The sequence below is a fragment of the Micrasema longulum genome, unplaced genomic scaffold (assembly GCF_059751315.1).
Source record: "Micrasema longulum isolate JH-2025_06_02 unplaced genomic scaffold, ASM5975131v1 h1tg002448l, whole genome shotgun sequence".
NCBI classification, from domain to species: Eukaryota; Metazoa; Arthropoda; class Insecta; order Trichoptera; family Brachycentridae; genus Micrasema; species Micrasema longulum.
Genome location: NW_028279593.1, coordinates 266059 through 290293, shown reverse-complemented (window position 1 = coordinate 290293; position 24235 = coordinate 266059). Strand labels below are relative to the sequence as shown.

The following is a 24235-nucleotide window of genomic DNA, read 5'->3' as shown; positions in this document are numbered from 1 at the left end:
TAAGTTTTTAAAAAAACAAATATTATTTTAATGGCCTTCGGTTTGCGAATTATTATTAAAAAAGGTTATGTTTTCCCCAGCGGAAAACATGGGTCAATATTTATTGTTAAAGTTATTATTTTCAATAGAAAGGGTTTTGTAATTCCGGGTAATTCGTCGCTCGGTCATTTGAATTTAACCCGAGGTCGTAATTGACATTAATAATAAACAGAATATTTGTAAATACCTAGTAACGGCTCAGGTAATTGGGGATTTATTTGTAAAGGCGGTAATTAAAATGGGGTTCTTTTGAGAATTGGCTGGCATGAACTAAAAGGTTATATTTAAATGCATTATTGATGAAAAACCCCAGATTACAGAAAACAATAGAATGTATTGGAAAGTTATATTTAAATTTGTATTGAAATATTTTGAAACATCGCCGCGTTTTTTTCCAATACAAACAAGGTTGATTTTATAATCTAAAACGAAAATACCTGCTTATTTTTACGGGGACAAAAGATTTTAATGCATGAATATTTTAAACAGGTATGTTCAAGTTCTATTCGTTGATATGTTCTAAATCTTGGAGTAGTCGTCCAGAGTATAGAAAAGGGTTCGCAAACGGTTTTTTACAGTTTCAGTGGTGCAGAGTTTTATTTATATTTTACAGATTTATTTATAAACAGGCACTATAAAGTATCTAGAAGATATTTCTTCGGTTCTTTTTTTTTCATTTGAAGATTTTTCATGTTAATGATGGTTTGTGGGAGATCATTCTTGGAACAACGCAATTTAATGTTCGCTCTCCGAAGTAATTTGTAATTCGGGGAACAGACAGGGAGCCCTTAGTTTTTAATCTAGTGTTGTGAGTGTGGGAAACTCTTATTTTATATGCCGGATCAACAAAGTGATCTACAATCAATTTGTAGTCACAAAGTTGTTTTACCGGCAGGACATTACAGAATTTAAAAGTTTGAGGTTTGAGGTCGTCCGCAAAGAAACTCGGTTGAGATTTTATGACTGTTTTGAGATCATAAATTTACATGATGAAGAGATTCGGGCCACTTTTCGTAAACCATAGATGATCCATATTATCACGGGCGGCGGCAATATAGCAGTGGCCAGGGTATAAAATATTTATTGCTCCATCTATTATTTCAATTAAAGTTTAAGTAATCTATGACCTAAATCTATGGCGCGTACAAGCTTTTCGGTCATTTTCGGCGTCTTGCTAAATACGTAATTTTTTGTGATTGTTTTAGTTTTTCCTCGAAAAATACTGTATTTTAAATAATTAGTTCTTACTTAACATAAGGTTTGTATTTTTACAAATATTCGTATCTAGATTTTATCGTAAATAATATGCTGCGAGAATAGATTTGTCTCCCATTTCTTATTGTACATCAATTTATTTAACATAATGAAACATTTTTTTGTTACAATTCTTTACTCCCTCAATATTTCGTGAGATTCCTGGATTTAGTTTTCGTTCAACATTTAATTAATTCTAGTAGGAATGGATAACTTCAATGATAATCAACGTGAACGTGACAGGAGCCGGCGAGGTGACAAACCCTCTCGCTTTTCTGATGCCAATCCTAGAGATCGTTCACGAGAAAGGACTGCCAGGGAAAATACTGTATTCGTTTCAAACATTCCCTACGAATATAAATGGTCCGATGTAAAGGTTCTGTTTCGACGCCATGTAAGTACATACTAATAACAATGTTGGCTGTTTTTGGGTAGAAGTGTATCGTGAGTTTCTGCCTCTCATTGTATTGTTATATTTCCCAATTGTTGAGGGCAACGCAATATTTGCTAAATCTAGGATGGAGCTTTCTATTTATTATACGTCATTATATATGTTATACTGATGTAAAATAAATGTCTGTTTTTTAGGTTGGTGATGTGGTATTTGTGGAACTGTTTAATGACGAGAATGACAAGCCTCGCGGGTGTGGAATTGTGGAGTTTTCCAGCCCCGAATACGTTAAGAAAGCTATGGAAGTGATGCACAGGTTTCCTCTGGAAGGCAGGAAGCTCGTTATCAAAGAAGAATTTGGTAATATTTTAAATATGTCCAAATTGGTGAAGACAAATGCTAAATTGAATCCACTAGATCATTGTTTCTTAATTTTTTTATGAATCATTTTTATCATTTACCTAAATATTTAGAGTTTTGGTCCATTTTCTGTTAGTCAATCCTGTAAATAAGTCTATCACATCCTGTCTTATTATTATGGAAAAATTAAATATTGCCATTTTTGTGAAAATCGCTAGTGCATTGTATAATAAGTATCCCAACATGTCTTTTAGCTACATAGCGCATGGATGGTTGGGATTCTAGTCCTTGTTTCCAATGAAGAAGTTCAGTGCTATAGGAAATTTTATAAAAAAATGTTTTCTTTTGCAAAAACAAACTACAGTGGTGCCTCACACAACGAACTTAATTCGTTCCAGGAGCAAGTTCGTTATGCGAAAAGTTCGTTATGTGAAACGCGTTTTCCCATAACAATACATGTTAAAAAAAATAATTCGTTCTGTAGCATAAAATATGGTAAGATGACATAAAAAAAAGATAAATTTTTTGTTATTATTTTTATTTAGATACATCTAAAAACATAATGAAAAAAACACACATTTTTTAATTTTAAGAAATAATCGAATCTTGCACATCTTCATCCATTTTCCGCTTTTTGGCCGATGGTGCAGTGAAAAACCTGTCCAAAGTCGTTTGTTTCTCTCTTTTCTTCAACATCTGCCGGAAATAACGGACAAGAGTATCGGAGTACAGGTCGTTGATCCTGTTTGCTTCAGCGGAATCCGGATAGTGGGCATTGGTAAACTCCTGAACTGCTTTCCATTTGACCAGGATGTTCTTGATGTCAGCAGTTGGAATTGGTTGATTGTTTGATTGTTGCTCCTCGTTATCAGATGACGCTTCCCTTTGAGCATTGTCCTGTTCTTCTTCGTTGTGTGAAGCGAAGTTCGTTGTGTGAAGCGAAGTTCGTTGTATGAATCGTGAAATGAACGAAAAGGAAGTTCGTTGTGTGCAGCGTTCGCTGTGCGAGGCGTTCGTTATGCGAGGCACCACTGTACTTTAAACGACGTCACTTGGTCTTCTAAATCAACCAATGATAGTGTTGTGATAGATTTCCGGTTTACGGGAAGCCAATTCACCTATCAGCAGAACTCACCAAAGAGAATTTGTGACGTCACACACGGAGTTGTTTAAAAATTACATAACTTTAAAGACTTTTCAGTGTTTTTATTTTAAAAAATTAATAATTTACAAATAAGAATTAGATTACATGTTCTGCAGGTAGAGCGCATAGATGGTTGGAATTCTAGACTCTATTATGACTCTATTTATGATATTTAAGTATGAAATAATTTGATAGTTGATGACATTACACACGGAAACTAGATTTGGCCTTTAATTAGTCATTCTGTGGTAATTCTCAGTGTGGTAATACAGTTCTGAGTGTGAAAAAGAACCAGGACCCTGGAGTTGCATTTTTTCTCTATGGCTACTCTATCTAGTGAAGATAAGCCCCCCTCGTGTAGTAGTTGGGGTGATCGCCTACCATTCTTAAGGTCCTGGGTTTCATTGCTGGCTGGGTGGGCGTCAAATATAGAAAGACTGGTACCTGAAGTGTAAGACTGATCACCTTACCTACCATGTAACAAAAATTATCTAGATACGCTCCAATTGGAGCGCCAATGCAGTGGCTGTTAACGAAAAGGCAGACTGTAATGGAAAAACGAATTTCATTCAGTTTTGTAAGAGGTTGGAAGTATTTGAATAAAGGATAGGATCGTGGAACGGACACCTACCTTTGATATGATGTGAATGTTCTTCAATTTCGGGCACTGGATGATGAAATGCACTATGATATATGTAACTAGAACGACGCACGATTCAAGAACTTTTTTGCAATGTGATGTTATGTCACAAATGTTGTGTGTTTTGTTCCAAATACAAATCTTCTAATTTTAAATTTCTTCTATCGTGATGTCAGATAGGTACCATAAGGATGGGTCAAGGGAAGGGTGGGAAAGAAAGGTAATCGGCCAGGAATAATATCGATAAATGCTGTTATTTACTAAACTGGGAAATGACGATGATGATGATGAGTGTAAACAAATAATCAAATAATTTTGAGAATTAAATAATTGATATATGTTTTAGGAACAGTTCGCAATAAGCACGGACATCCCATCTGGCTTGATAGAGATGATTCTGGAATGAGGTAAATTTTCAATTAAATAGGTAATTCAAAAATATGTACATACGTAATATGGTACACAAATAATGTTTGATATTTTGTTTAATCAGTACTGTGATATTTTTCTTACCAATAACTTGTGCGCACAAAAAAAAAAAAAAATATTTATTTATTTGCAGACCCAGAAATGACAATAGAAATAATTCATTGGGAGGGGGTATGCAGGGTGGGGGCATGCAAGGAGGGGGCTTGCAAGGAGATGGGGAGAGATTTAACACATACGGACTTAGTCTTCAGTTCTTGGATTCCATCAATGTCCGCGGTCCCCTGCTCAACCGTATATTTGTGGCAAACGTAAGTCTTTCTGCAGATTATCGTAAAATTACAATATATCAGTTGTGATAAACTTCCTAGACTGTTAATATTTATGGAAAGCAACTAACTTAGCATATTGATTCAAGTATCAACGAAGACGGAAGACATTTGATTCACCCTTCTAATTTTGTTTGAATTTTTAGCTCGACTATAAGGTGGATAAAAAAAAACTGAAGGAAATATTTAGAATGGCGGGAAAAATAAGGAATATCGATCTCAGCACAGACAAAGTTGGTAACAGCCGTGGTTTCGCTGTTATTGAATATGACCACCCTGTTGAAGCAGTACAGGTAATTGTTTATTTTTAAAAAGTGTTAATTAAACATTGATCAAATAATTCTAAAACAGAATCACATTTAACCTCACACATATTGTGTTGTCCTTATACATTAACGCAATAGCCCGTATCACGTTTTCATCCACTCCATACTCCGATAAAACCTAGCGTAGCAGTATTAAGATCATGTAACTAAGATTGAAAAAATTATATTTGGCTAAAAATGTGCTTTCAGGCCATCTCGATGCTGGACAAGCAGGTGCTGTTCGAGCGCAAGCTGGCCGTGCGCATGGACCGCGCCACCCCCGCAGGGGCCGAGATCCGGCTGCCGGAGGGGCTGCAGGCTGTCGGGCCGGGGCTGGGGCCGGACGGGGAGCCACTGCGCGACGTGGTTGCCAGCCTGCCCACTCCTCCCGCGCCCTCCGCTCCCGGCCTGCTGGGGGCTGTTCCGGCCCTGCAGGTCCTCGGCCAGCTGCAGTCGCAGCTGCTGCAGCAGGTGGGCTTGCCTAGAATACCGCCCTTTGCGCCGCGCTGAAAGCCATACTAAATTAATTCAAAATACAGTTGAACTCATTTGTGGGATAATGGGTTCATATATTTAATAAAATAGGTTTTCAATTAATGTAAACTATATTTTTACATACAATCACAGAAAAACAATCGAAAACGTCTACTTTAAATGTTTTTGAAAACTCCTCTGTTTTTTTGTCTGCTGTGACCCCATATGTATTTTCTACAATTTGCTACATTTTATCAATTTTAAATATTCCATTATATTGAACTCGTTCAGGGGGAAAAAATAGAATTAACAATTCGAAAATCGAAAGTATTCATATTCCTGAAATGAAATATTTAAAAAAAAAGTGTTCTTGCACTGGAATATTTCACAATTCCTGGACTGGATCTTACCTTCACATAACAAATAATAAACTTATGGTAGCCAGGGTAGCGTCGCAAACTCTGAATCACGAGGTCTGAGATTCGAACACCACTCTACCACAACTTCTTTTCTATTTTCTAAAGCAGTTATTTATGACTGAAAGAAAATGGTACCAAAATGAAAACATTTGGGTATATCATAAAAACATTAATATTTCTTTTGAAAAATAACATATTGCCTAGACTTCATTGAAATTGTTGAAATATCTTTCATGTTGTATAAAGTTTATATATTATATGCACATGTGACATAGATTCAATTCAAAGCAATCAAAAAGAATATTGCCACTCTTTTATACATAAAAATTAATAAAAATTATATTAGTTTTAACCCGCAACTTCGCTCGCGTGGTATTAGGAAGTTTTACGCTTTAAACGAGTCATCGTCGTCAAATCGTTTTCCACAACTGTCTTTCTTTAGATTTGGAAACAGAAAAAAATCACTTGGTGCCAGGTCTGGACTATACGGTGTGTTATTGATTTCTGCAAAACCACATTCACAAACTGCAGCCTTTGCAACTTGAGCCTTGTGCACCGGTGCATTGTCGTGGAGGAGCAAGATCCCTCTGGCCAATTTCCCCCGCCTTTTCTCTTTTATCGCCTCCCTCAATTGATAAAGGATGCTAGAGTAGTATTCTTCGGTGATATTGATTCCCTTTTCTTGTAATCCATCAGCAAAATTTCCTGGGAATCCCAGAAAACTGTAGCCATGACCTTCCGTGCGGATTGTGTCACCTTGAACTTCTTTGGGTGCTGACTCCTGCTTACTCTCAGGATCATAGTGATGAACCCGGTTTCATCCCCGGCAAAAAAATTGTCAATAGTTTAGAATTTTCACCACAGAGCTCCAAAAACCCTTTGCAGCTTTGTACGCGGTGAGATTTTTGGAGTGGCGTTAGGAATCTCGGCACCCATCTTGCACTGACTTTTCTTCTGTAGGCAGTCGTGTAAAATAAAAACAATGGTACCAGTGGATAGGCTAGTAATCTCGGCTATCCTTTTCACCTTCATTCTGGCATCCTCCAATATGAAATTTTCTATTTTCTCCACATTTTCTTCATTACTGGCCTCGATTGGCCGACCGGATCGCTCGTCGTCTTCTATGCTCTCTCTGCCCCTCTTAAATTTACTGGACCACTTTTGAACCGTCGATAATGAAGGAGCAGACTCCCCGTAATCTTCTGGCATCTCTTTGTGGACGGTTTTTTGATTTTTTCCTTGTTTGGTGAGGTAATTAACTATTCATTCATAGTTGCACTCCTTCATATCAATACTGAGAATATATTGAACGCTAAAAATACGAGCGGTTCATAAATAAGTCATATGGCAATATATTTACTAAGTATATTTTATATATTATTATACTAACACACAAATCTCTCCATGATTAAAAATATCTCGTATTTTGTTTTTACCGAAACATTACCAGAAAACAAAAAAAATGTGATATGCAGTTTAAAAAAATATTATGCAACGAGCCAAAACAAATACGAGCATTGGTACGGAACATCGAGATATTGTCTATATTATAAAATAGGAATCAAGTTGTGGTGATTAAACTTCTTATCAATGATTCCGAGCAAGCAATGCTACCACGAGGCCGCAGTTGGACTCAACTCTATGAATGTTTATAAACTGTGTTTATTGTCTGAAATCTGATGCTGCTGTGTGACTACTTTTATTTGGAATTTGAAACACAAGTTAGTTTCTGAAATGTTTTTTATCTTTAATTTGTTTTGTCCTTGCATTGTTTTAAAATATTATGTGGTTTCTTTTAAACTCTTTCATAGAGTCTACCCATTGGACGCAGACGACTTGTCCATAATTCCTTGTGTACTTGCACTGCACCCATGCAACTCATCAAGATTCTTTCACTATAACGAAGTGAAAACATACTTAGAAGGTAGTCAAATGATGGGTAAAAAATCTCCAATCCTTGCACTACTGGCACTCTTGATGCGGTTTGAAGTGTTTGATAATGAACTATCACACTTGCGGAGGCCGGCGCAGCATTGCGATAATATTCTTTGTTTTTTTTCTTTTTAATGCGGAAATCAATTAAAAAACAAAGTTTTAAATAATAATTTTAGATTTATGTCTGTAAAAATAAACTAAATATATTAGTGCGTATCATGCAAAAACTGGATAAATTAATACATTTGAATTTTGAATAGACATTTAAAAAAAAAATGGCTTAAGCTAGGGTTTCCTAGGAGAGCGGTGCCCGTATTTTAACGGCCGTAGTGAACGTTGATGCAGTGGACAGCCGTCGTAACGTCGAATAAAGAGTGGTTTCCTAGGGAAACGGTGTTAAATGGTGTTGATAACACCGTTTTCCTAGGAAACCAAACTCTAGTCACCGTTACGACGGCTGTCCATTGCATCACCGTTCACTACGGCCGTTAAAATACGGGCACCGCTGTCCTAGGAAACCCTAGCTTTAGTAGTAATGAAATTTTGAATGATCCTTTTTTATTGTAAAACATTTGCGGTACCGTCGCTCGGCTTCTAGATGAAATTTTGATATAACGTTTATAAATATACTTGTGTAGGGATAACGAATGACAGCTATGGTGCGACAGATTAGTATGGGAAATAATCTGACGTTTAATCGAGTTGTAGTGAAAATTTAGGTATTTATTTATGTTTGGGAACGTACTTCAGATTATCAATGATTATTTCTTCTACAATAATTGTTTTGTGGCTGCGTTATTATGATTTAAACCTGTAAATTAGATTTAGCAAAAGAAGAGTCATGTGATTGAAGTGCGGGAATCTTTTTAACGCATTAGAATTGGATATTTGTGTTCTAATGTCAGATTGATACTCAAATAATCAATTACCCCGAGTCTAATATTAGAGAACACAATTGGCACATCCCGTATTTATTGTAATAAATACTACCTGTAGGATTCTTGTATCTTGTCTTTGGGAATCTGGTTTCCCATATCCAATTGTATTTTCTGCAATTAAATTAAATTTTAAAAAGTAACGGGTCTTTTGATTGTAGTTTTACGGTCTCACCATTTCCTCCTCTTGCACCATTCCAAGTTTTACCCGACCATAAGACTTTTTATGTGCGTTGGAATGTAGATTATCATGTCTTCTTTGTTTTTACTGTTCTACATTTCACAAAATTCACATCCAAATCTTATTTGAACTCCACAATCTGGAAAATATTACCCCATCTTTGAGGGTTTTACATCCTCATGGAGATTCTCATTTATCTGCTACATTATTACTATTTTAAATTATCTTTATAAACTGCTTTGATAACAAGATCCATTTAATATTTATCTAAAAACCCGTTTTAGTCAAATGTTACCAACTCCTAAAGGTTTGTGTTTTTACCTTGTTGAATAAAGTTTTAATTAACAATGAAGCTGGTACCAAAAAATTATAAACATTCTAGTCTATAATTGGACAAATTCTGAAGAAAACTCACTATTAATTCACTATCCTTTCAAGGATTCACATGTCTTTTTTTAATCTTATGATTTACCCTAATATTTTAATTTCTTGCTATTTTCAATTATGTACATAATATGTAGTTGTCAATAACTGTGTTAGAAAATGGGAATCACGTTGTGGTAAAACATAGAATGAACCTCAGATCTCTGATCCAAACAAGACTTCTGCGAAATCACTCACTAACACATTAAATGAGAATTTCATAAAAAACAACCTGTGCACAGTAATTACGAAAAAAAAATCAATTTCATTATACACAACAGTTATTCTGGGGAGATATTCAGTTGGTGGAAATACTAGCCTGTCTAGTTTTTCTACACTTTAAAACAGATCTGATTTTTGCAATAAATTAAAACAGAAGAACAATATAGCTGTACATTTCGTGATGGAATTCATAGGTAAGATATGATGGTGAAGTCTGAAAGTTAATAGTAAAAAATTTCTCCAAATCTAAGAACATTAAAAAAAAAAAGATAGGTATATGTACGCATCGTTGAATAATCCACGTTATGTCTTGTAAGCTTGTCTCTGAAAGCTATTATTTTGATCTAGTGGATTTTCACAGAATACTAATATACTAACTATGTACCAGCTGTTTGTTGTGAGCTCTCCGCATACAGATGGTTTTAAACAGATGATCATTGCTGACCCAGTATACACAACTCTTTAGTGCATTATAAGACTTCCATACACTCACTGGCAGCGTTCTGTACAAGCAAAAGTTAAAAGCCTGTTAGTAGTTATTACTAATTATGTAACAAATCTATTGACAGATGGAAAATGCATTTTGAGTTTCAGTATAATGTATAATAATTACAGTTATTATGTAATTTTTTTAATAGTAATCTTAAAGCAGAGTTCACACGAGGGCAATACAATAGATAGAACAATACTGTCCTGTCCCAGCTCCGTGAACAGCCTCGAACATGCAGGACAGAACAGTGGGACAATACGACAATTGTTGTAGAACTCTTTATTTATTATTAGTAAAAAGCGAAAACAAAGGCGGCCTCCATGGTGTAATGGCTAAGACACTTGACTCATACACGGGAAGTTCCGGGTTCGGTTCCCGATGAGAACACAATTAAATGTGATTTTCCTCAAGTCTGAGAACGGGGTCTCGTAGAAGCACGCAGCAAATCATCCGTAACCCGAAATATCTTGGTGTGTCACCTCTGACGCGCATGTCATAGGTCAGGTTAGCTGGTACAAGATAGCATTGTCCTATCCTCGTGTGAACTATGTAGTACTAGTGGATTAACATACCACCACATGACAAAACTTCTTTCACAAATACCTTGCACACTATGGGGTGTGAATGAGGGTAAGGAAATTTATTCCCTTTTCTCAATTATATACATGTGTGACTTATTGAAAAAGTTATTTAAAAAAAGTTTTGTGATAATTTTTAAATCTTAGGGACTGGCTTCGGGTGATTTGTCTGGTTTGACCAACGCTGCTGCGGGACTGTCTGGAGGTGGACTCGGCCTTCAGGACATGGGAATCGGGGTGACCAACTCACTTCCTGGACCACAACTCGGCAACAACAACTTTTCTAACGGTTCCAATCAAGGTACGACTTCTATACGTGTAAATTATTCAACCGTCCAGGACAATATTATGCGTTGACTTCTTCTGGTTTTAACCCCCCCGGGATTGATTTGCAACAAGCACCGTTCATTCCGATTCTCAGCGGGTCTTTTTGATTGGCGATTTAATGTAGGAGCTCTTACCCCGGTTGGAGAAGGCGTAAGAAAAGTGTTTTTCGATGCGTATTTATTGCATGGTGAATAAGATACAGAACTTGGTTATAAAGCGCGAGAGTAACGGCAATAAAATTATTGAACTGACTAAACTCACTGAACTGACCGCACCACGCCTTGTGGTTCTTTTATAGGTCGTGTTCTTTGGTTCTTCACGTCTCCATGGCGGGGACGAAGTTAAAACTCTCCAGAACGTTACGCCGGATTGGTCACTCGATTTCGTTTTTGATTTAATGTCCTGTGGGTAATGATGTTTGTCTTGCAGAATATAATGTATCGTGTTGAACTGAAGGTGACGGCGAGAATCGTAGGATCGGATATGAACTGCTGAGTAAGAATGCCCTCTTCAAGGTTCATTCCTGGTCCTTAATATGGTTGTGAGCAGTTAACGCCCTGTGTGTACAAAGGGATTGGCATATTGTAACTACTTTAGTGGTTTTGATTGATGGATCTCACAGATGAATAAGGCGACCTAATACTAATTTGACCATAGGAAGTTTAGTAGGATTTGCGTTAGTAAGATAGGGTTTGGATAGGTCAAGGAGAAAGGAAAGGAATCTATCATGTACAAGACAGTAGAGGAATATGTGGTTAAGATCCCCCTCACTTAGAAGGCGTAGAGTTCCATTGTGTAAATTGTAAAAATAAAACAATTTATTCGGTCAATGCTCGGTCCCCGATTTCAGGTGAGATGATTTGGCACATGTGCATTTCAGTGATCTTAAGCCAGGGTCACTTGAGGATGAGACAATTTATTTTATACCAAGATGTATTGGAGTTATTTAGTTCAGCACGCGAAAAGCAAGTGGCTATTGTCCTACTGTCCTTTCTGTGCTCATTGACATGAAGACAATGCAACCAAAGACAGTGGAAGTAATCAATTATCCTACAGAGATCGCCTGCCCGTCTATCTCTGGGACAATGTCTCGGTCCACTGTCCTGTTCTCCGAATTTCAGCTCACACCCGCACGATAGGTCCGATGCTGGGACACGGCAATATTGAAGGCTATGCCACCCACAGTCCCATAAGGTTATGATGATTATTTTGCAGGTTTGAGCAACTCGACGTTTGGCCGTAACCACAACATGTCGCAGGTCGGGGGAATGAACAGCATGAACTCAGGTATGAGCAACAACTCGGGGCTCGGGATTGGCTTTCCGCACCAGCCCCCGGGTGGCTGCTCCTCCCCCTCCCCTTATGACCCCAGGGACATGGACCATGACCAAGACAAGCCTGGAGACATGGTTCTCATCAAATATGTAAGTTTTATTTTCATTTGCCCAAAAAGAACATCGCTCGCCTAACTGCATGTAAACAGAAACATAATAAACCGGGCAACATTGTACTCGCCACATTAGTAATTTTCAAATATATATTTATTTATTTATTCATATTTTACTCTTACAAACTATAATCAATAATAAAAATAATGTGACCTCACTGGGGTTACCCGTGCCGAGGACACTTAACAATATACTTTTTTTATATGTATTTACATTTGAGAATAAACAAAGAAGACTAACTTAATAAACAGAGATAATTAACAAAATTTTCAGACAGTTTTAAAAACTAGGTATATATGTACATCCATATTATTTATATTACGAAACGCACAATGAAAATAACAAAAACCTAACATAAGCTATACATTTGTGGAGCAGTTGATCCAATATTGGTTTGGGCGAATGAGACAATCAATTTTACTTCTACCTAGCTCCACCATCCATTTTTTTATAGCCTTTTTAACATTTTCTCGTTACTAATTGTTTTAATATATAGTGGAAGTAGGTTATAGATTTTAATTGAATAATACTCAAAATCCCTTTGTCCAAAAGTGGTATTAGTTTGTATTTGTTTAAGTTGGCTTTGTGTTGAGGATCTAGTGATTATATATATATATATATATATATATATATTTTTTTTTTTCTTTATTCATATAAGTAATTACAAAAAAATTATAACATATCCCATACTCTATGAGGCCAAGAGCCCTGTGTTGAGTTGGGATAAATCATAATAGAAAGTGGAAGCATGCATGTTAATAAAGAATACTACAAAAAAAAATTATTACATGAACATAAATTTTAATAAACATCTGGATTACACACTTAATAGTTTATAAATCCATGCAATGTCTCACACCAGTCTCCTGCATTGGTTTCTTCCCTTAGACAAAATCCAAACTTGCACACTTCTTCAGAAAATGGCTTTCTTTTGTTAAAAAAAATGGATCAAAGAAAATAAAAAAATTGACAATAGGACTCTCCAAACCTGCAAAATTGAAAAATTCCCGTTATTTTCTGAACACACCTTGTATGTTATTAAGGATACAATTAAATTATTTTCGCAACATAAATAAAAATTAAATTATCGGGATCTATAAATATGTTCTCTGAATCATTGAAATTTTGTCATAATGCATTTAAATATTCTCATGGCTTTTAAAAAAAAATATTTAAAGGTAAATGTTCTTGTGATAATATTGAAAACATTATAATCTCTTGGTTCATTTAAAAAAACATCAATTTATAGGTAAATAACATTGTGATAATAAAAGTTGATAAAATATATTCTCATTATTTATTTAAAAAATAAATTGAGGTAAATATGAATAATAGTTTAAATTTGAACAGACGAAAATTACCCTGATTTAGCGCTGATACCACTATAATAAGGCTCAAATTCCTGTGCGCGAGTATAAGGGACAGACGCAATCAACCAATTCCAAAGTATTAATATTATAGATTTTTAATTCTTGTCACACTAGTCCACATAGAATACAAATCTTGATATACATTCCTCTCTTATTGAAAAAAAAAATTAAGTCATATTTTGCTATGACACGCCTAGGTTAAATTATTATTTTTACAAATTATGTAAAATAGATTGTTAAAAAGTATAATATGTATGTGTCAAATTGTTGTTTTAAAATACCTGTACTTCAAATAGGTCGTACTTTGCTTAATATAACACGACGTTACAGCACCGTTTCCAGAGGGATTTTTTAGCACAGTCTTTTAAGAGTAAATCGTGTATTGGTTTTGTGATTACTTGCATCATTAGGTAAACCTAGGTCGAGACAGGATTGTACATGATAGGTGTTTATTTTTTTATATTTTTTATTCTTTATTTGGATAACTAACAGCTACGTTTATCATATATAAAAAACAAATAACAAATAAGCCGATTACAGATTTTCACAAGTAGCACCACAGTAAGTTAAAATATATTCTCAAACATCTATGCAGGTCTACCAATGAACAAAATGACTCGCCTACAATCTGTATTGAATGCCGCAGTGAGACTTATTTTCGGAATCTCTAAGTTCAGTCATATCACTCCACTACTTCGGGAACTACACTGGTTACGTTTTCCACAGAGGGTCGAATACAAACTCTGTTGGCTTATGTATAAGTCACTGCACAACTCTGCTCCGGAATATCTAAGGGAACTATGCATTCCAGATGAACTAGCTGACAGGCGTCTCACGCTTAGATCAGCTACATCTACGGCGAGAGGAAAAGTTATTATACCTCTACGCGAACAGCGCACTAAATTTAGTGAACGCGCATTTGCGGTCGCAGGCCCTATGGTATGGAATGCTCTCCCAGCAGAGGTGCGAGGCTGTGAAAGTGGAGTGATGTTTCGGAAAAAAAACTTAAAACCCACTTGTTCTCTAAATCATTCAATTAAATCCGTAGCATGTGACAACAAAATAATTTTTTAAAATTAAATTACAAATTTAAAAGCTTCAATTATATTAATTTAACAATAGAATCACTATGTAAAGCGCCCTTGAGGTATTTTATTACAAAAATGGCGCTATATAAGTTATCCATAATAATAATAATAAAATTAACAATGATCTAAATCCAAAAGAAAAAAAAAACTACAAAATTATTTCGATAGTTTCGTATATGTTTCATGATTTTGTTATTTTATTTAAAATTTGTTATTACAGTTTCAATAGAGAATATTTTTGTGAGGGGAACATAGAGGCATTTACAAAGCTTGTGTGTATCAAATTTATTTATTTCACTTTTTGTACAAAAATATTTCTCGTACATTAGGTGGTTTATCTGGCAATTTCTTACAACTAACTCAAATTAAAACCGGTGTATTCATCATTCTGTCTAAGTACGTTTAAACCTCCACATTTCTTCATTTTTCCCAACTTTTATATTTTCATTAAAAACATCTAATCATTTAAACTTTAAAAAGTGGCACTGTATGACAATATTTTATACTTTTGCCAACGTCATGTTAATTGTCGAAGATTTTTTTTATCTGTGTTGCTAGATATGTCTAATTATATTTGTTGTTTATTGATTCGTTTTATTAACACTACAGCTGCCTGCCTCCGTCACTTGGCAACTGCTCCGGGAAAAGTTTGGAGAAGCTGGAGAAGTGAAGTTTGCGGAGAAGATCGATGGTGAGACGGCTGTCGTTCGCTTCCAGAGTGACTGGGGAGCCACAAGGGCTATTAGTATCCTTTGCCGAGCATTATAAATATGTACATATAATAACATAACAACAAACTGTCTTACCCTCGTGTGTTTACCCGGGGTGCGGTACTTTAAAGTAATATCACTAATATTGTATCGCAGTTTATTGATACACAGTGGGTGATCTTATTTTTATAAAACACTACAAATTTCACTAAACTTCAACTGGAATTGGAATAATAGAAAGATACTCTACCAAATTACATTTTTTACTTTTGTAACAAGTATGTAATTGTTAGTTTATTCCTTAAAATGGAAGTGTGACAACCCACCCGCTCCCTTAATTAATGTGAAATTAGCAGCGTGTCAATGAAATATATAATTTTTTGTCAGATGCTTTTGAGTCGTTGCTTGAAATAGTGTTTTGTTTGTTCTTGATTGAGAGTTTAAATATTTGTTAAATTATTCATTTACTGTGGACAGTCTTATGAAGTAAGTTTCGGTCGTGTTTTAGTTGTTTATTCTACCCTTTTCTGGAGATCTGGTGAATTTTATTACTTTCGGTAATTTTCGATATAGGAAGAGTAAAGAATGTCTCCTCGTCAAAAAAACATAGAGTTTAAGCATTACTAATAGCAAGGATGCGCGACCCGTGACCTTTAGTTGGTTTCGGCTTTCGGCCGGTGTTTCGGTGAGTGTTATTAGTTGTCGCGTTAAATTTATGCCTTTTATTCCATTATGTATTTTAATAATACTTATTTTCGTGAACTCTTAAGGTTTTACGATAAAAATGCCTAATTTTAGGCGTTTTGAAGTGACTTTTAACTTTAATTAAAATTTGTTGCAACAGAGAGGGAAAACATTTTTGAGAAGGGAATATGGAAGTCTAGGCATTTAAAGGGCTTATGACCTGTCATTGGCTGGTTTAAGTGGCCACTTTCCCTTCCCTTTCCTTCTCAAAAATGTTTCCCTCTCTGTTGCGAAAATTTTAAATATGAATAACTCCCTAGGGAGGAAATCCAGCCAGTCTGCAAGTATTTGAACATACTCAAAACATTGTTGACTTTTAACTTATTCAAATAAAATTTCATTTCCAAAACCGCAACCTTGAGACTTGATTTATTAGTTCCATACGAAGCACAATATTGATGGAATAAAATGGGATAGAATTCATTGGTTAAGTATACCTTGATAAAGAAGCTTGTATAGCTTTGAAACCGGTCGGTAGAAAAAAAAAAAGTGGTTAAAAACAAAGTTGTTTTTATTTATTTTATTATAATGAATAACCACAAAGTTAGTACTTCAAATATAAATTTTAAAACATAATTTATTAGCTGCGAGTGTTGTGTGTTTTTGTCTCCTCGAACTTTTGTCATTTTAATTATTTCCTTAATGTATGTTACCAGAAATGTTTGACAAAACACGCATCGATGGGAAGACTATCGTCGTTCGTCACTGCTGAGGACACAAAGAAGGTCCGAAAATACAACAGTAAAGATTCACAAAACATTTGTGCAAAATTACACAATATGTATTCTAAGTTGTTAGTGTAAGCTTTTAGTTTTGACATTTTTAATATTAACAGTAAAACTGAGAGCGCTTCTACCGATGGCAGAGGGAGTTTATAGAATGACAATGTTTGCGCAACACCATTGTATCTTAGGTATACATGTTTTAGCATCGATTTTGTCACTGTCTTTTATATTTTCCGACGACGCTTGAAGTCATTCGATGGACTATCAATTCAGGGCTCTATATGATAGATTGATTAAGGAAGATTTTGTCATTATTCAGTGATTGACTCATTAGATAATTGTGGTGTGTATTTCTTCTTCATTATTAAATGTGGTTCAAATAAAAATCAACACCTCGGCTTTTTATTTCTTATTTTCAAATTGTACTTGTGTCAATTTTCCATGAACACATGTATTATATATGCATTTAACTTGGCTCGAAAATTGAAATTGTGATACTGGGATATTATTTTTATTGTCTAGAAGCTTCAAGTTTGTACACTCCTTCGCCCCTTTTTATAGTTTTTCCTCGCATCATAAATTTGGAAAATGGCATTTTCATTTGAAGAAAAATGCTATAATTCAATACTGATATGTTTTTCTTCATATTTCTTATCCGCTGTTGCTCACAAATCTAGACAAAATCAGAGTAAATGCCCTCCTATCCACAAAACTTGTATTGTGATAAGTGGCTTTTTTCTGACAAATCCTGTTTTTTTATATTTCGGATTGTGCTACAGAAGTGGCCATATGTTCCTGAATATAATGAACTGACTGTTATTTGGTTTCATACTTGCTTTTCTAAAGATTACACCCGGATTCGGAACTAAGTATATTTTCAGAGGATCATCACTACTACGCCCACAGTCCTCATACACCTAGTTTGATTTTGTGTAGATAATTCAATGAAAAAACTCGGGAAGCCAAAATTGTGAGATATTAGGGTAACAATGTTTGGGATTTTAGTTTCAATTGGTAATAACAAAATTAAAGCACTCCTCGATTGTGTATTATTTTGTTCAAAAAGAGTCACCGCGGACCATGGACAAAGGAGAAGGAGATGCGGCTGTGTAGCTGCAAAGCGGTCCCTAGGATTGAAACGAGAATTTATTTTTGTTCATACATATCGAGATTGTTATAAAAGTATTGTCAATATACCCATGTAAATCCGGTAGATTTCAATTCTTCATTTAGCAACCTCTTCCAAACTGCTTTGTTTCAACATATAATGTTTGCACTTTTATGAATATTGCACTTGTGTTTAAGAAAGTGTCCATTGTTTTTTGATAGTAGGATTGTGGATAAAAATGATATGCCATTTATGGGACCATATTCATTCAAACCATCATCAGTTTAAATTCATCTCCAATTTCTTTCTTTAGGATTCCTAAAATAAGCCGACAATAAATGGGTTCTCCACATGGCGCTTGTTTGAAACATTTGGTCTACGTGTTATTGTTTGAAAAAATTACTGACTGGTGTAGAAAAGTGATAAACACATAAAAATGTCTTGTGTTGTTAAACTATTCACTTAAAAGGTTGAATCTTGTTCTTCATATCTGTCGGAATTTGACCATCGGAGGATTAGAAGATCGCTCCGTTGTCCAACATTACATCATCACGGGGGGAGGCGTCGTGTTCTGCACATTGTCAGTCTCGTGGGTACGGAGTCCTGTGGTTAAATCCAAGAATTCAGCATACATAGAGAGATTGAAATTTTGTCACTTGTGAGAGAGATCACATCCTGGTAAGTTGATTGAAGTTCATTTACGTACAGTAATTTGTTAGTAAAGATAGGAATAGTGGTCTTGTCAAGAACATATTACTCCTCGTTGCATTGCCAATATCTTGAGATTAGTGAAAGCATCATTTTGTCTGGCGGAGTAAAACCATCGACTTCTAATGTCCATAGTCCACCATTTAGGCTGCGATGAATTTTGGGTCTGTTGTGTTTCTCTATCTTCATCTGATTGTGTTTGATTATTTCGGAATCAGATTGGAGTCTATATGCCGAATACACAATCACTCTTGTTTTATCAAACGGTTGAACGCACATTTTGTGTTTTTACATTCCACGCTCTGCAGAGAGCAAACTATTCTCAAGGTTCAGAGGACTCCTTTTTTGCTGCGAATATAAAATCGGAGGCATCATCGGCATAATTTGAAATTGTATAGTTAGATCTTTCAATTGAAATTTGATGTTATTTGACTGATTCTCTGCAAATCATTTTCAGGCGATGATTTCACCTAAAATATAAGGAAACCCCTTCCCTAATAACTATATATTGTATTTTTTAGATCAAAGAATAGAAGATAATTTTAATATTACATTACATGGTATTCTTTCAACGTTAATTATATTTTTACATTGCTGACAGATTTCTATTTTTTATAATTACATTTTTAATCAAAGTGCTAATCAAAATGCTAATTGCAGATTGTTGTAATAATGAATGATGCAGTACGTAGTAAAATAATTATTCAAGATACCAATGTTTCACTGTTCAGTTTTTATTTTTATTACCAGTACTTTTATTCATTTAATACTGTGAGAAATAAGTATTTTTATTTCTGCTTTGATTAAATAAAAAAACTAATGTATGTTTGTGTGTTTTCAGGTCCATACATATTTTTAAAATGAGAATTCTCATGTGTCAGATAGAATCCACAAATAATGGGAAACGTTGATTGCCTGAAGGTCTCTCAATTTAATTCTCAAAATGATTCAGGTGGGTACAAATAATGCGGTGTGTTCGCCGGTAGATTTGACACTTAAAATCGAGCTGTCTCTGGTTATCTCTGGTCACAGGAGTTTTGCAGATTTATTATCAATCACGAGTCCGTGGACAGGACCTCATTTTTCTTTCGCGGTTGAGGCATATTTCGCAAACAAGAATTTGACCAATGTGGCAAGGCCGACGTATTTGTTTTCAGTTCAATATCCGAAGATTAAGTGATGGCCGATGGGGTCAAGCTATTTTAAAAACATATATCTGTAATATTTCTGATTATGAAACTAAGTCAATTACATTTAGTATATTATTAAAATTTGTATTATTTCTTTAAAGTGTCAAATCTGGCGGCGGACACTTGTATCAATCATTCAAAATTGTAAGTTTACATTTCAGACATTGAATACCACGAAAGTTATTTTGATTGACAAAACAATGAATATTAAATCAAGTAATAACATTGAATATGTATTGTAACCCCGGTTCGGTACGATTTAAGTATGTTTATAACTCCAGTTTTAAACATTAAACCTTACTATATTAAAATGATATTTTGTAGATTCATGATTTCGACACTGATTGGGCCCCCGATTACAGTAACAAACAGAATTATCAATGTTTGGTACAGTCAGTTTTCTATTCCAACTGAACTTTTGAACGAGATTTATAATTTTTCGCTTAAGAACACAACACTAATTAACCATATTTATTTATCGAAACCTTCATTAGATACACTGGAATAGTTTTTACACCAATTAACAGTTATTTTTAGAGCAATTCGCTATTTTTAAAGGATATGCAAGCGAGTGGCGGTTTGCCTAGCAGAATATGTTCCCTGAAGTATGACAGTTTGGATTACACTAAAGACACTCCATGGCCTATAAGCAAATTCTACCACTAGAGGCGCTGTCAGTGCCCTGGCCTTTGTAGAAGGGGTATCGGTGAATTTCTTCTGTTCTAATTGGGGGCCGGATGCGATAGATGTAGGTAATTAACCGATAAAATATGCGTGCTTATTTAGTTTTCCATGTTTATTTTTAGTATGAATGGTGATACTGATATTTCCCTCAACAAAAATAACAGTGACAATATAATATATTGCCTCAAATTTATAAAATTAATGAGAAATAAGCACATGAGACTAGACAGTAAAATGAGAATATACGAATCATGTGTTAGACCGATAGCCACCTGCGGAATGGAGGCAAGGGCGGACACTTCCAAGACAAATCTCGGCTGAGAAGTTCTGAGATATGAACACTCCGATCCATAACCATAAACACGCTGCGAGATTGCATGAGAAACATCGATATTCGGAGCACGTGCGGTACGAAAGATATTGTAAGATGGGGAAGACGACAAAGGCGGTACTGGAATGAACATGTCAACAGAATGGCATTTCCACATATCACACTTCAAGGGATCCCTGAACGAAGAAGACTCCCAGGCTGACCCCCGAAGAGGTGGCGCAATATCAGGCAGTCAGCGTCCCAAGAGGAAACAGCGGCACAAACAGATCCATAAGATCTGTAGAAAAGATTTTTTTTAAATCCAATCAGAAAATTGAAAAAAAAACCTTTTTATGCATTCTTCATTTTAATGCCCTACAAATCACATTTAATGGCTGATATTTGATTTTTACAAAACTAAATTCTACAAAGTAGATGTCAAAGTTACTAAAAAGCTTAATCGAATATAAAATTTTATGGAAGAGTGATACATTATATAAAGAATGTCCCACTTCTAGTAGAAAGGGGCGAACCTTTTAGCCAAACATTCTTTAAAAATATAAAAGTAATTCGTGGAAAAGATGCTTTAATGCAGCACAAAACTTCAAAAGTGCATTTAATTTCAAATCATTAATTTAACAACGAAGCTTTATTTCATCCATTTCTCAAAAAAGTTCTAATATAAAACTGAAGAGACCACAAAAGAAGCTAAGGTAGTTATTTAATTAATATGTTTTATACCATATAGTAAATATCTAGGTATTTCGACCAGATATAATCTTTTTTTGCTGATAAAAGATAATAATAATTAACTTGACTTTGAAGTAATTAAAAAAATAATGCAATTTAATGTTTTCTGCAAATTTATAACAGCAATGTTTATATTAATTTGTCGTTTTAATAAACTAGCTTGTTTATCTTATTTATTTATATAATTTTGTGTAGTTTCAAAACATATGCAAGATAAAAAAAATACAAAAATAGAACTAGCAATATAAACTAGTCTTCAATGCGAAAAAAGGAATATGTGTAGAGAGGATATTAAGAAAGAGAAAATAAATGTTTCTTCAGGCGTGATTTTAACAGGGCTTATTAGTATTAGGTAGTGGATGGGAGAATTCCATAGTCTAATCTCTGTATTTTTTTCAGCATGTGCCATGCCATAAGTGCAGAATTTTACGCACATATGCTAAAATGAAAGCCAATTATTCCTGGGAATGGAATTGCTACAATTTCAAAACAAAATAATACGAGGGCAAGTCTGAAAATTTTAGGAATGAAGGAAAAGAGGGGTAAATAGAAAGATAGTAATATTTTTCCTTTATTACATTCTCCTCTAACACATAAATTTTACTTATACCCTCAAAAATATTTTTGTATTTGTCTTGAATATAGGCAGAAATTGCTGACTTGACTTCTTCATCACTTGCAAATTCCTTTCCTTGAATATTTTTTTAAATTTGGAAATAAATAATCATCGGACGGGGCCCGGTCTAAAATATTAATAAAAAAAAAATTACAGATGGTCCCTACTGCCTTCTGACTACCGATTTATGTCAATACTTGGTATTGACATAATATTTATATACATACATACAGGGAGTGACAAAAAAATGTCCGCACCCATAAAATCTTATAAAATTCGATTTGTTCTCTTAATGCAACGCAATTTTTTTAAATAACTATTTTCAAATTATACCTCGGTACTTTTTTTACCTAAATAATCCTTTTTTGTTTTTTTTTATTTATAAAAATGGCGATTTCACTAAATGTTCAAAGTTCGTATTATACATGAAAAAAGTTATTCAACTTTTTTTTTTTGAAAATGATTTCATATTATACGAAAAAGATTAAAACTAATAATTTGTGCATATGATTCATAAAATAAAATAAATCAGTATTTTGTTGTTCCCCCTTGGCTTTTATAACAGCTGAAATTCTTTTGGGCTTTGATGAATATACGTTTTTAAATAAATTTAATTATATTTCATAAGCCCATATATCCATAATTAAAGCTTTTATATCAGTAGTATTTTTTCTAGGTTTCATTTTCATTTTCCTCTTCATAATGGCCCATAGATTCTCGATCAAATTTAAATCGGGACTATTCCCAGGTCATGCGAGAGACTTAATTCCCAAAGATTCTTTATAATCAGTGATCTAAAAAAATAAATCTTATTAGAATCTAATATTATTAAAATTAGTAAACAAAAAATAGAAATAGAACTAAGTTAAATAAATAATACAACTCACAGCACGCGCTCGATGGCAAGGTGCAGAATCGTCTTGAAATATTATTTCTGGAATATGCTCTGTTAGAGCCTCGATCGTTCACAAAACACTTTTTTTTATAGTTTCCTTGTACTTTTCGGAGTTCATCATACCTTGAACAAACTCAAGAGAACCCACTCCATAAGCTGTGATGCAGCCCCATATCATCACATACGGAGAATGTTTAACAGTTGGGAGGATGCATTCATCACTATATCGTTCACCTTTTCTACGACGTACTGTAGTCTTTCCATCCGACCCGATCAAATTGAGTTTAGATTCATCTGAAAACACGACCCTACACCAATCATTCACAGTCCAGTCGCGTCTCTCAAAGGCCCACTTTAGTCTGTTTTTCTTCATTTTCTTAGTTAAAAGAGGCCTTTTTGAGGCGTTTTAACGCACTAAATCCCATTTCATTAATTTTTATTTGAACTGTTCGAACACTCACTTGCGTGGAATTTATTTTCTGCAGTTTGGCGGATATGTTTAATGCAGATACGAAACGATTTTTTAAAAATAATTGTTTTATTACGCGCTCATCTCTATCAGACAACTTGCGCTTCCTTCCACTGCCTGATTTCCTCGTAGGGTTTAAGTTTGACGATATTTTTTTTTAAATCGTCTCACAGCAGCTTCATTATACTCTACTCATCTCTGCAATGTTGCGCACAGAAATGATTTTTTTCAACAGAGTCAATATAATGCTTTTAATTTCCACCAACATTTGTTTGCGCCTGGACATATTTAACGAGAGGTGTTATCTATGAAAGGTTTTTAATTAAACTAAAAACGAAACTGAAGGTATAAGGTATGTTACTGCAAGACAAAGGTTTAAAGTACCGTTAAAAAAATAAAAAGTGTCCGGGGGTTCAATGGTCAATTCCACGAAAAATTATAATTATTGAATTTTACCTGAATTTTAAGTGCGGACCTTTCATTGTCGCTCACTGTATATTCAAATACCTATTCATCAAACCGCTCTCCCGTCCATCCTCTTAATTTGG

General features: G+C 34.6%; 1 protein-coding gene and 1 long non-coding RNA gene across 6 annotated transcripts; both read left to right on the top strand.

The window, feature by feature from the left end:
• Positions 1 to 1090: 1090 nt before the first annotated feature.
• On the top strand, positions 1091 to 17347 carry rump (heterogeneous nuclear ribonucleoprotein rumpelstiltskin). Of its 4 annotated transcripts, none has more exons than XM_088240429.1 (11): positions 1091 to 1297; positions 1497 to 1687; positions 1882 to 2044; positions 4181 to 4235; positions 4391 to 4565; positions 4730 to 4876; positions 5099 to 5359; positions 10693 to 10846; positions 12088 to 12296; positions 15388 to 15523; positions 16889 to 17347. In XM_088240429.1, the coding sequence occupies exons 2-11, from the start codon at positions 1499 to 1501 to the stop codon at positions 16942 to 16944; spliced, it is 1545 nt and encodes a 514-aa protein (XP_088096555.1). In that variant the 5' UTR covers positions 1091 to 1297; positions 1497 to 1498; the 3' UTR covers positions 16945 to 17347. The 4 variants fall into 4 exon arrangements, with proteins under 4 accessions (XP_088096555.1, XP_088096552.1, XP_088096553.1 ...); XM_088240426.1 differs by having other exon boundaries at positions 1150 to 1297; positions 1494 to 1687; positions 4175 to 4235; XM_088240427.1 differs by having other exon boundaries at positions 1153 to 1297; positions 4175 to 4235.
• Positions 17348 to 18378: 1031 nt separating this feature from the next.
• On the top strand, positions 18379 to 22366 carry LOC148272170 (uncharacterized). Of its 2 annotated transcripts, XR_015824910.1 has the most exons (4): positions 18379 to 18743; positions 19615 to 19725; positions 20770 to 21670; positions 22107 to 22366. It is a non-coding gene; the product is annotated as an uncharacterized LOC148272170 (long non-coding RNA). The 2 variants fall into 2 exon arrangements; XR_015824909.1 differs by lacking the exon at positions 18379 to 18743 and having other exon boundaries at positions 19603 to 19725.
• The last annotated feature ends 1869 nt before the right edge of the window (positions 22367 to 24235 follow it).